The sequence below is a fragment of the Rhinoderma darwinii genome, chromosome 8 (assembly GCF_050947455.1).
Source record: "Rhinoderma darwinii isolate aRhiDar2 chromosome 8, aRhiDar2.hap1, whole genome shotgun sequence".
In the NCBI taxonomy this organism is placed as follows: Eukaryota; Metazoa; Chordata; class Amphibia; order Anura; family Rhinodermatidae; genus Rhinoderma; species Rhinoderma darwinii.
The window spans coordinates 26,029,950-26,042,368 of NC_134694.1; the positions used below are offsets into that span (position 1 = coordinate 26,029,950).

The 12,419-nt window shown below is 41.6% G+C and overlaps 1 protein-coding gene across 5 annotated transcripts in view; it reads left to right on the plus strand.

The window, feature by feature from the left end:
* Window positions 1–12,419, plus strand: part of STRBP (spermatid perinuclear RNA binding protein) — a 145,686-nt gene that overhangs the window by 38,283 nt on the left and 94,984 nt on the right. For 4 of the 5 annotated variants that reach the window (XM_075835517.1, XM_075835521.1, XM_075835518.1 and 1 more), the window contains exon 3: window positions 11,199–11,359. In XM_075835517.1, coding sequence (XP_075691632.1) covers window positions 11,357–11,359 — 3 coding nt within the window. In that variant the 5' untranslated portion in view covers window positions 11,199–11,356. Of the gene's footprint in view, window positions 1–495; window positions 565–11,198; window positions 11,360–12,419 lie in introns of all 5 variants that reach the window. The other variant, XM_075835520.1, reaches the window with a different exon arrangement.

Below are 12,419 nucleotides of genomic sequence, written 5' to 3' on the forward strand. Positions count from 1 at the left end.
TTGCTGAAAGACTTGATAAATACTCCAGCCAGGAGCCCTGAAAACCTTCTTGTGTATGCTGACCTACTTATGCAGTTTCCTACAGTGATGGAAGCTGTTCGAGAGTGAATGCTGGCTCCGAGCCAGGAATAAAATTATACAGCAATAGAACTTTGCACATTTTTATTTTTAATTCTTCAGCCGCAAAGTGTCCTGTGAAATATTACCTGCGAAGGCTCGAGGTGCCAGCTTAAAGAGACGGCACGGAGACTGTTTGTAATTAGGGGTGGCAGCCAAAAATTAGAATCTAGAATGAAATGCTTTCTTAGAGATACAAATTTAGATCTACAAATGGTTGTACAGCTGCGTGCGGGTCTGCACACACAATAGGTGGATTTCCTGACCGCACGACTGTGAAGCATTTGTCTAAGAGGGTTGTACATCATAAGAGGCTTATGTTTTTACTGATTGCTTTGAAGATGCAGTTCCACTTATTTATTTCTACTGTAATTTCAGGGCCGGCTGCCTGGTAATCTAGTCCCAAATGAAATGATAAGACTACGGGTAGAAAGGAATTATGTGACCGTAAGTAGGACAGGGCGCGGGAATTCTGTGACCAGAAACAGGGCAGTGTGACATCTCGATCTCCGCGTCTCACCTAGGTCTACTGCACATCTATATGGGATATTTTATGGTCTGCCATTTACTGAACTTGATTTTCCGTGGTCGCCACTGTTTGCTAAGGTTTATTGTATTACGTAAGGATTGACTGAATCTCAGGGTACACACCGTGACATGGTTACATCAACTCGTCAAGTGGACAAAAAAGAAAGCCGTATGATTTAAAAAAAATGTAGGGCTTTATCCCTGTTTATATGGCCTTGTCTACTACAGCAAACTATGAGCAGTCCAAGGGGCATTATGGTTTCAGCAATTAAAGGTTAAGGCCTCTTTACAAAGGCAGATGATCGGCCGAACATTCCTGATCATTGCCCCGTGTAAACGCGTTCGCGATTAGCCGACAAACGAGCAAAAGAAAAAAAATCCGTTGTCAGCAGCACATCTGTTCATGAGCGACTGTGACTGATGCCAACTGAAGCTGTAAAAAAGTTGATTTGCTGTGGTGAATTATTTTTGGAGTTGTTGTGGGTAGCGGTCGTTGGCAATACTTGGAAGGTCGTTCATGTCAATTGACAGATTTGCAATCCATCAATAGAAGCCTGGCCCAGGTCACATGGTTGATTTTTTTTTCCTTCCCATACACGTGTGTGTGTGTGTGTGTGTGTGTGTGTGTGTGTGTGTGTGTGTGTGTGTGTGTGTGTGTATGTGTGTGTGTGTATATATATATATATATATATATATATATATATATATATATATATATATATATATAGACATGAATATGTACAGTGAAGGAAATAAGTATTTGATCCCTTGCTGATTTTGTAAGTTTGCCCACTGTCAAAGACATGAACAGTCTAGAGTTTTTAGGCTAGGTTAATTTTACCAGTGAGAGAGAGATTATATTAAAAAAAAAAAATTTAATCACATTGTCAAAATTATATATATTTATTTGCATTGTGCACAGAGAAATAAGTATTTGATCCCTTTGGCAAACAAGACTTAATACTTGGTGGCAAAACCCTTGTTGGCAAGCACAGCAGTCAGACTTTTTTTGTAGTTGATGATGAGGTTTGCACACATGTTAGATGGAATTTTGGCCCACTCCTCTTTGCAGATCATCTGTAAATCATTAAGATTTCGAGGCTGTCGCTTGGCAACTCGGATCTTCAGCTCCCTCCATAAGTTTTCGATGGGATTAAGGTCTGGAGACTGGCTAGGCCACTCCATGACCTTAATGTGCTTCTTTTTGAGCCACTCCTTTGTTGCCTTGGCTGTATGTTTCGGGTCATTGTCGTGCTGGAAGACCCAGCCACGAGCCATTTTTAATGTCCTGGTGGAGGGAAGGAGGTTGTCACTCAGGATTTGACGGTACATGGCTCCATCCATTCTCCCATTGATGCGGTGAAGTAGTCCTGTGCCCTTAGCAGAGAAGCACCCCCAAAACATAATGTTTCCACCTCCATGCTTGACAGTGGGGACGGTGTTCTTTGGGTCATAGGCAGCATTTCTCTTCCTCCAAACACGGCGAGTAGAGTTAATGCCAAAGAGCTCAATTTTAGTCTCATCTGACCACAGCACCTTCTCCCAATCACTCTCAGAATCATCCAGATGTTAATTTGCAAACTTCAGACGGGCCTGTACATGTGCCTTCTTGAGCAGGGGGACCTTGCGGGCACTGCAGGATTTTAATCCATTACGGCGTAATGTGTTACCAATGGTTTTCTTGGTGATTGTGGTCCCAGCTGCCTTGAGATCATTAACACGTTCCCCCCGTGTAGTTTTCGGCTGAGCTCTCACCTTCCTCAGGATCAAGGATACCCCACGAGGTGAGATTTTGCATGGAGCCCCAGATCGATGTCGATTGACAGTCATTTTGTATGTCTTCCATTTTCTTACTATTGCACCAACAGTTGTCTCCTTCTCACCCAGCGTCTTACTTATGGTTTTGTAGCCCATTCCAGCCTTGTGCAGGTCTATGATCTTGTCCCTGACATCCTTAGAAAGCTCTTTGGTCTTGCCCATGTTGTAGAGGTTAGAGTCAGACTGATTAATTGAGTCTGTGGACAGGAGTCTTTTATACAGGTGACCATGTAAGACAGCTGTCTTTAATGCAGGCACCAAGTTGATTTGGAGCGTGTAACTGGTCTGGAGGAGGCTGAACTCTTAATGGTTGGTAGGGGATTAAATACTTATTTCTCTGTGCACAATGCAAATAAATATATATAATTTTGACTATGTGATTTTCTGTTTTGTTTTTTTATATGATCTATCTCTCACTGGTAAAATTAACCTAGCCTAAAAATTCTAGACTGTTCATGTCTTTGACAGTGGCCAAACTTACAAAATCAGCAAGGGATCAAATACTTATTTCCTTCACTGCAGATATTATATACTGTGTGTGTGTGTGTGTGTGTGTGTGTGTGTATATATATATATATATATATCTCTCTCTTCATACAGAGGTTGCCATTAATGGCTTGTGTGCTCACAAATGAATTTGCAGTTGTAACTACAGCTGAGCAGGCGGATGCCCTTTGTTATTTGCTGTGAGCGTTGAATGAAGACATGTTGCTGTGCTCAGTGGCCACTCATCGATCCACAGTTTGATCCCCCATCTGTGTATCCAAAGCTCTCCAAAGAAAAGTTTTCTGCTGTTATCAGCTGCTAAGTGCCAGCGCTCTTTCCTGTGAGCAGTTACTGATGGAAGCCGGATCGCTGAGGTATTATAAGTAGGCAGCGTGATCAATGTGTGCAATAACCTCGCCATCCAGCTTCATTCCCACTGAGTCAATAATCGGGAGGATGAAAGAAAATGAGAACACCGTTAGGATTCATTTAGTTACTTGCTACTATGTGACGCGGCAATGTAGAAGAACAAGGATGATTTTCTAAGGATTTCATAGTCTATTTCATCAGTCCATTGTTTAGATCATTTGTGCATTTATCTAAAACTTAAAGTGGTTTTCCAGCAAATAAAAATTGATGGCTCATCCCCAGGATAGGCCACCAATCAGCTGATGGGTCGGGGGTCCAACCCCCAGGACCTCCACCAATCAGCTGTCTTGAAGTGTTTGCAGTGCTCGCACGAGCGCTGCTTCCCCTTCATTTCTTCTTGCTCACTGTGAATGTTCAACACACATTTAGTGGCGATTAACGGGTATTGCAGCCTCTTCTCCCATCGAAGTCCATAGGAGAAATGGCTGCAATACCTGTGAGCAAGTAGAAAAGAAGGGGAAGCGGCACTGGCACGAAACCGCTTCAAGATCACTGCTCGGCGGGTGTCCCAGGAGTTGGACCCCGACCCATAAGCTATTGATTCCCTATCCTGAGAATAGGCCATCAATTTTTATTGCCTGGAAAACCTCTTTAATATTGATATTCGTTCCATCAATATCATGTTTTCACGAGTCAGGAGGCGTAACTCGAGCGCTCACTTTCCCGTGTAGTTATGGACCAGCATGGGTCTCTACAATAACAGAGCGCTCAATCTATAATCTTTTATTAATTGTTCGATCATTATCAGTGAAACATACCATAATAATATACTTTTCTACAGATATAGGTGTTTATTGGCAGTGGATAGAAAGAAAGGGATTCTATTTTATTGCTTACACACCGGATAGGTGATAAATGTTTGATCCCTGGGACCCTCCCTAATCACTGGAATGGAGGTCTGGAGCCCCCCATTCTCCTCACTACACGACCGTAGTGAGGAGCAGTTTGAATGGAGAGGTGGTCTCGCATGTTCCCTGTTGCTCCAGATGAGTGTACTCCGCTTGCCAGTAAGCCAAACCCCTTATTGGAAGGAAAGGAGTATGGAAAAAAAAATGTTATACCACATTTCTATGTTTAGAGACAAGCATGTACTAAGTATTAGGTACTTACTACATGAAGATGTAATATGTAATATCTATGGGTCTTAGAAATATTCTTGGTGTTTTCCATCATACAAACCACTCCTCACTGCGGTGATGCAGTGAGGTGTTAGGGGGGCCCAGGACCCTAATTTTAGTGATCAGTGGGGGTCCCAGCATTGGAGCCTCTAGTGATCAGACATATGTCCGGTGTATAGACGATAAATGTCCTATGTGGGACAACTCCTCCTTAACCCCTTAAGGACTGAGCCTGTTTTGGCCTTAAGGACACAGCCTATTTTTTCAAATCTGACATGTGTCACTTTATGTGGTAATAACTCCGGAATGCTTTTTCCTATCCAAGCGATTCTGAGATTGTTTTCTCGTGACACATTGGACTTTATGTTACTGGCAAAATTTGCTCGATACATTAAGTATTTAATTGTGAAAAACACCAAAATTTAGCGAAAAATTGCAAAAATTAGCATTTTTCTAAATTTATATGTATCGGCTTGTAAGACAGATAGTAATACCACACAAAATTGTTGCTAATTAACATCACCCATATGTCTACTTTAGATTGGCATCGTTTTTTGAACATCCTTTTATTTTTCTATGACATCACAAGGCTTAGAACTTTAGCAGCAATTTCTCACATTTTCAAGAAAATGTCAAAAGGCTATTTTTACAGGGGCCAGTTCAGTTGTGAAGTGGATTTTAGGGCCTTATATATTAGAAACCCTCGATAAGTTACCCCATTTTAAAAACTTCACCCCTCAAAGTATTCAAAACAGCATTTAGAAAGTTTATTAACCCTTTAGATGTTTCACAGGAATTAAGGCAAAGTAGATGTGAAATGTTCAAATTTCTTTTTTTTTTTTTGCAGAAATTCATTTTTCATCTATTTTTTTTGTAACACAGAAAGTTTTACCCAAGAAATGCAACTCAATATCTATTGCCCAGATTCTGCAGTTTTTAGAAATACCCCACATGTGGCCCTAGTGCACTTATTGACTGAAGCACCGGCCTCAGAAACAAAGGAGCACCTAGAGGATTTTGGGGCCTCCTTTTTATTAGAAAATATTTTAGGCTCCATGTCGGGTCTGAAAGGCTCTTGCGGCACCAAAACAGTGGAAATCCCCCAAAAGTGACCCCATTTTGGAAACTACACCCCTTGAGGAAATTATCTAGGGGTATAGTTAGCATTTTGACCCCACAGGTTTATTGCAGAAATTATTGGAAGTAGGCCGTGAAAATGAAAATCTACATTCTTTCAAAGAAAATGTAGGTTTAGCTAATTTTTTCTAATTTCCACAAGGACTAAAAGGAGAAAATGCACCACTACTTTTGTAAAGCAATTTCTCCCGAGTAAAACAATACCCCGCATGTGGTCATAAACGGCTGTTTGGACACACGGCGGAGCTTAGAAGGGAAAGAGCGCCATTTGTCTTTTGGAGATCAAATTTAGCAGGAATCGTTTGCGGAGACCACGTCACATTTGCAAAGCCCCTAAGGGACCAAAACAGTGAAAACACCAAAAAAGTGACTCCATTTAGGAAACTACACCCCTTGAAGAATCCATCTAGAGGTGTAGTGAGCATTTTGAACCCACAGGGGTTTCATAGATTTTATTAGAATTGGGCAGTGAAGATAAAAAAAACCAACATTTTTTTCCAATAAGACGTAGCTTTAGCTCAAAATTTTTCATTTTCTCAACAAATAAAGGAATAAAAGAACCCCAACATTTGTAAAGCAACTTCTCTGGAGTACGGCAATACCCAATTTGTGGTCATAAACGGCTGTTTGGGCATACGGCAAGGATCAGAAGAGAAGGAGTGCCATTTGGCTTTTGGAGCACAGATTTTGCTGGATTGGTTTCTTGACACCATGTCACTTTTGCAAAGCTCCTAAGGTACCAGTACAGTGGAAACTCCCCAAAAGTGACTCGATTCACGAAACTACACCCCCTTGAGGAATTCATCTAGGGGTGTAGTGAGCATTTTGACCCCACAGGTGTTTCATAGATTTTATTAGAATTGGGCAGTGAAAATAAAAAAAATCCTTTTTCTTCAATAAGACGTAGTTTTAGCTGAAAATGTTTCATATTCTCAACAAATAAATGAAAAAAAGAACCCCAACACTTGTAAAGCAACTTCTCCTGTGTACGGCAATACCCCATATGTGGTCATAAACTGCTGTTTGGGCACAGAGTAGGGCTCAGAAGGGAAGGAGCGCCATTTGGCTTTTGGAGTGCAGATTTTGCTGGATTGGTTTCTGGGCGCTATGTCGCATTTGCAAAGTCCCTGTGGGACCAAAACAGTGGAAACCCCCCAGAAGTGACCTCATTTTGGAAACTACACCCCTCAAGGTATTCACCTAGTGGTGTAGTGAGCATATTAACCCCACAGGTGATTGGCAGAAATTGGTGTGCACTCGATATTGCAGAGTGAAAATGTTTTTTCAATAGATATGCCAATATGTGGCGCCCAGTTGTGCCACTGGAGATACACAACCCAAAAAATTGTTAAAAGGGTTCTCCCGGGTATGGCGATGCCCTATATGTGGAAGTAAACTGCTGTTTGGGCACGCTGTAGGGCTCAGAAGGGAGGTAGCGCCATTTGGCTTTTGGAGCGTGGATTTTGCTTGTAGTAGTTTTGTTTGGAGTCTTACTGGTGTTTCCGTTTATAATGTGGGGGCATATGTAAGGCAGGCGGAGTATATAAGGGGCATAGTCAGGTGGTATAGTGGGGTAAAAAAAAACAATAAAATAATTCATAGATGTGTGTTACGCTGTGACACAATCCTTTCTGCACAGGCCGGTGTTGCACTAATAAATGGTCTTTACTTATTCCCCTTTTGGTCCACACTCGGCACCTTTGAAGTTTGGGGAATTTTGCTGGGAAGTGTTGTCCTGGTATAATACGGGCGCCCTCGCTTCCAGCAGATATGTTTGGGCCCTCCCCTTCCTGGTTCCCTAATTTTAGGGGCCTTGATAATTCGCCACTTGAAACAGAAGAAATGTTCCCCTCGAGCCGGCACAACTGCATATTTTTCTTTCCTGATTTATTGGTGCCTTGACTAATTTTATTTTTTCATAGACGTGGTGGTATGACAGCTGGTTTGTTGCGGGACGGGCTGTAGTTTTTTATTGGTACCATTTTGGGGTACATGTGACTTTTTGATCACCTGTTATCCTTTTTTATTTGGGAGGCATGGTGACCAAAAAACAGCAATTCTGGCATATTTTTTTAGTTTTTTTTATACAGCGTTCACCACGCATTATAAATTACATGTTACTTTTGTTCTGCAGGTCAGTCCGATTCCGGTGATACCTAATTTATAGCACTTTTTATGTTTTACAACTTTTTGCACAATAAAATAACTTTTGTAAAGAGAATGGATTTTTTCTGTCGCCAAGTTGTGAGAGCCATAACGGTTTTACATTTTTCGTCGACGGAGCTGTATGAGGGCTTATTTTTAGCGAGACGAGTTATAGTTTTTATAGGCACCATTTTTAGGTACATGCGACTTTTTGATCACTTTTTATTAAAATTTTTGGAAGACAAAGTGACCAAAAAAGAGCAATTATGTCAGTATTTTTTAGTTTTTTTTTTTACGGCGTTCACTGTGCGGAATAAATAACATAATATTTTTATAGTTCAGGTCGTTACGGTCGCAGCGATACCAAATATGTATGGCTTTATTATTTTTTTCAATAATAAATGACTTGATAAAGGAAAAAGGGCGATTGTGTTTTGTGTTATTATTTGAAACTTTTATTGTATGTTTTACAACTTTTATTTTTACTTTTTTTACACTTTTTTTTACACTTTTCTTTAGTCCCACTAGGGGACATGAAGGTCCAACTGTTTGTTTGATGTTCTAATACATTGCACTACCTATGTAGTGCAATGTATTAGAACTGTCAGTTGTTCACTGACAGCAAGCCGATCAGGCTCCGCCTCCGGGCGGGGCCTAATCGGCTAACGTAATGGCAGATAGGAAGCCATTGTTAGGCATCCTGTTGCCATAGTAGCAGTCGCCAGCCTTGCCATCGCATGGCAAGGCTGCCGATTGCATACAAACCACTTTGATGCAGCGATTGCATTGAATCGCTGCATTGAAGGTGTTAATGGCAGGAATCGGAGCTAGCTCCGGTTCCTGCCGATAGATCGGGGTGTCCGCTGTAACATACAGCGGACACCCACTGCTGATCACGCCGGCTCAGCTTCTGAGCCGGAAGCTGAGCCGGCGCCATCTTGCCAATGGTACCGGAAGCCTCCTGGGCCCCGCCGACGACGGGGCATAGGAGGATTCCGTTACAGGCTGATCGGGAGGTAAGCATTAGCCCGCCGATCGCCTTTGCAGCCACCGGCAACCCAGCGATCACGTTGCTGGGGTGCCGATGGCTATAAACTCCTCACATGCTGCGATCTCTATTGAACGCAGCATGTGAGGGGTTAATCGGTCGGATCGGAGGCTAGCTCCGGTCCTGGCCGATACCTCAGGGTGCCAGCTGTAACATACAGCTGTCACCCGGCGGTGATGTCGCTGGCTCAGCTCCTGAGCCAGCTTCATCTCCATCACGTACAGTTACGTGGAGATGCGCGAAAAGGCCATCTCCCATCACGTAACTGTACGTGAAATGGCGCGAAGGGGTTAATGTTATTTATGTTGTTGATACAATGGGCCTCGTTAATTGAAACTGTCTAACAGAAAAAAAAATACTTTTGTTACCAATAGCAACCAATCAGAGCTCCGCGTTCATGTCATAAGCAGCACTGTTAGTAGTTGCTATGGGCAATAAGACCGGTTTGTTTTTGTTTTATGTTTTTTAACCCCTTAGTGACCACTAATACGCCTTTTCACGGCGGTCACTAAGGGGCCTTAGGCTAGGCCGCAGCCTTTTCATGGCGGTCACTAAGGGGCCTTAGGCTAGGCCGCAGCCTTTTCACGGCGGCCCAGTCTAAGCCCTGCACGTGTGTCCCGTGCAGGCCGGAGTCGGGGCTCAGCTGTCTGATGACAGCTGGACTCCTGCTCCTACGACCACGATCGAAGTTTACTTAGATCATGGCCGTTTAACTCGTTAAATGCTGCGGTCAATAGCGATCGCAGCATTTAACCGGTTTACAGAGGGTGGGAGCTCCCCCTCTCACCCATCGGTGGCCCGCAAATGCAATCGCGGGCCTCCGATGGGGTGCCATGGCAGTCGGGGGCCTGATAAAAGCCCCCATGTCTGCCCTGGGTATATGCCTATTAGGACGTGCCAGAGGCTCGTCCTAATAGATTGCCTGTCAGTTTTACACTGACGGGCAATAATGCTCTGGTAATCTGAAGATCGCATAGTAAAGACCCCTAGTGGGACAAAAAAAATAAGTAAGTAATGTAAAATAAAAATGATAGAAAAAAATAAATCGATAGTTTTATTTAGTAAACGTGTAAAAAAATAAATGAAAGTACACATATATGGTATCGCCGCGACCATAATGACTCAAACAATAAAGTTAATATGTAATTTAAACTGCAGGGTGAACACCGTAAAAGAAAACCTCAAGAAACAATGGCGAAATTGCAATTTTTTTCCATTGCCCTCCAAAAAATGTATAATAAAAGTTAATCAATAAGTTCCGTGTACCCCAAAACATTACCAATCAAAACTACGTCTCGTCCCGCAAAAAACAAGCCCCAAAAAAAATTACGGCTTTTTGCGACGATGCAAAAACAAATAATTTTAGTTCAAAAGAGTTTTTATTGTGCAAAAGTCTTAAAACATAAAAAAAAAAAAATATTCATACGTGGTATTGTCGTAATCGTACTGTCCCATAAACTAAAAGTAACGTGTTATTTGCGCCACACAGTGAACGGCGTCCATTTAAAACGCATGGAACTATGGCAGAATTTCAGGGTTTTTTTCTATTCCCCCCCCCCCCCCAAAAAAAAGTTAAGAAAAGTTATATGTGCCCCAAAATGGTGCCATTAAAACGTAAAACTAATCCTACAGAAAACAAGTCCTCATACAACTATGTCGAAAAAATGAAAAAAGTTATAGCTTTTCGAATGCGACTATAGAAAAACAGAAAAAATAGCTTGGTCATTAGGGCCTAAAATAGGCTGCTCACTAAGGGGTTAAACCATTTTCATAATTGAGGCTCAAAGTGTTCTAGAAAAGTGTCAGAGGTGCCCGGGGCCAATCCATTTCCACCTTTTATATTTTGAAAATGAAAGAAGTGATATAATTGGTTGCTGTAAGCAACACTGCCATATTTTTTGTTTAGCACACACAGTCTTAGTAGGTCAGAGCCATAATCTGGGTTGCAATGTTTTGATGCATGTACAATTGACAGTACAGTAGGGGGTTTTTACAACCCCCTTTTGTTGCAGAATTGTCACTGGTATTTTCTGTGTAGTTACATTTTTGCAATGCACAAAGGGAAATCCACTGCTAATCCGCAACAAAATCCACAGTGGAAAATATGTGCCACGTCTGATTCCCCCCCCCCCCCCCACTGTGTGTTCATATTTTGTAGTGATTTAATTTGCATTCGTAATTAGGTTACCAATTGTGAAACGTAAAGAATTACGGAGAAACCTTTTTCATAAACTTGTTTTTGTTTTTTTACAACGTAAAAGGTGAAAATGACAAATTCATTCAGATGTGTTATATGGTCTATGTTGAATTTTATACTGGATGAATTGTTGGAAGTTCTAATTATTAATTCCGATCTTGGTTTCTCTATTTAGGGGTGTACGGTGCGCTGTAAATACATGAAACTGGCTGAATGAGCAGCTGATGTGTGAGGACCTGGAGACATATGTGGAGTTTGTGCCACACCGTAGCTTTCCTGTGGATACCTGCAGAGAGAGAAGCCGTGAAGCAACAGTGAAATCCATTCATCAGGATGGTGAGTAGCGGTAGGAGCTTAGTCCGCACAAGGTAACACTGTTACAGCTCTTACAGAAAAGCACACTGGTGAGCAACTAAAGGCCTTCTTCACACAGGGGTTTTCATCTGGCTTTTTAACCTCTTAATGACACGTCAAATTTTGGCCTTGACAGAACATTTTTTTTTCTTTTTTATATATATATATATATTTCTTTTGCATGCAGCGCTCATAACTTTTTTATTTTATGTTCGACGTAGCTGTTGAGACGGGACGAGTTGTGCTTTAGGTGCCATTTTTTGGTACATTTACATTATTGTTTTTAATTTATATACATTTTTATTTTGGCAAAACTGCAGAAAAAAAGCTGTTCCGCTTCATTTTTTTTAATTTTTAATATGCCATACATTGATGATCATAAATAATGTTATACATTTGTTGTACAGGTTGTTGTGGTCGCGGCGATACCAAATATGTGTATATTATTTAATGTTTTAGGACTTGTATTTTGTAAAGTTGATTTAGTTAAGATGACCTTTTTTTTAATTTATTTTTTTATATTGCATATGCGGATTTTTCATTTTTATTTTTTAATCTTTATAATGTACTGGCTTATATAATATGCCAGTATATTAGGCTGTGTACTGATTGTGCACAGGCAGTTGTTAGGACATACCTCAGTATGCCCTAACAGGAAATATGGTCAGGCAGCCCTGGGGTCTTTCAAGGGACCCTGGGCTCTGTTCATATATGGTGTGTGCCTCGATCGCGTCACAGGGATTTCCTGTGACACAATCAAAGGGGTATCCCCCCCTTCTCATTTTCCCATTGAATGCCGCGGTCCGCTTTGATCGCGCCATTCACGGGGTTAATGGTGGAGAGAAGAGGTTTCTCTTATCTCCGCTGTTAGAGTTGTGTAATAAAGCCGTTGCCCCGGTTCTAATTGCACGTGTGTCACACAGGACGAGAATGCTTGTCCTAGCAAGCCCCCGCTACTCAGGACGAATATTCTCGTCCTGTGTCGGCAACAAATTAAACTACTATAAAAAACACAAATGCCAGCTTTTTTTAAATGAAACGT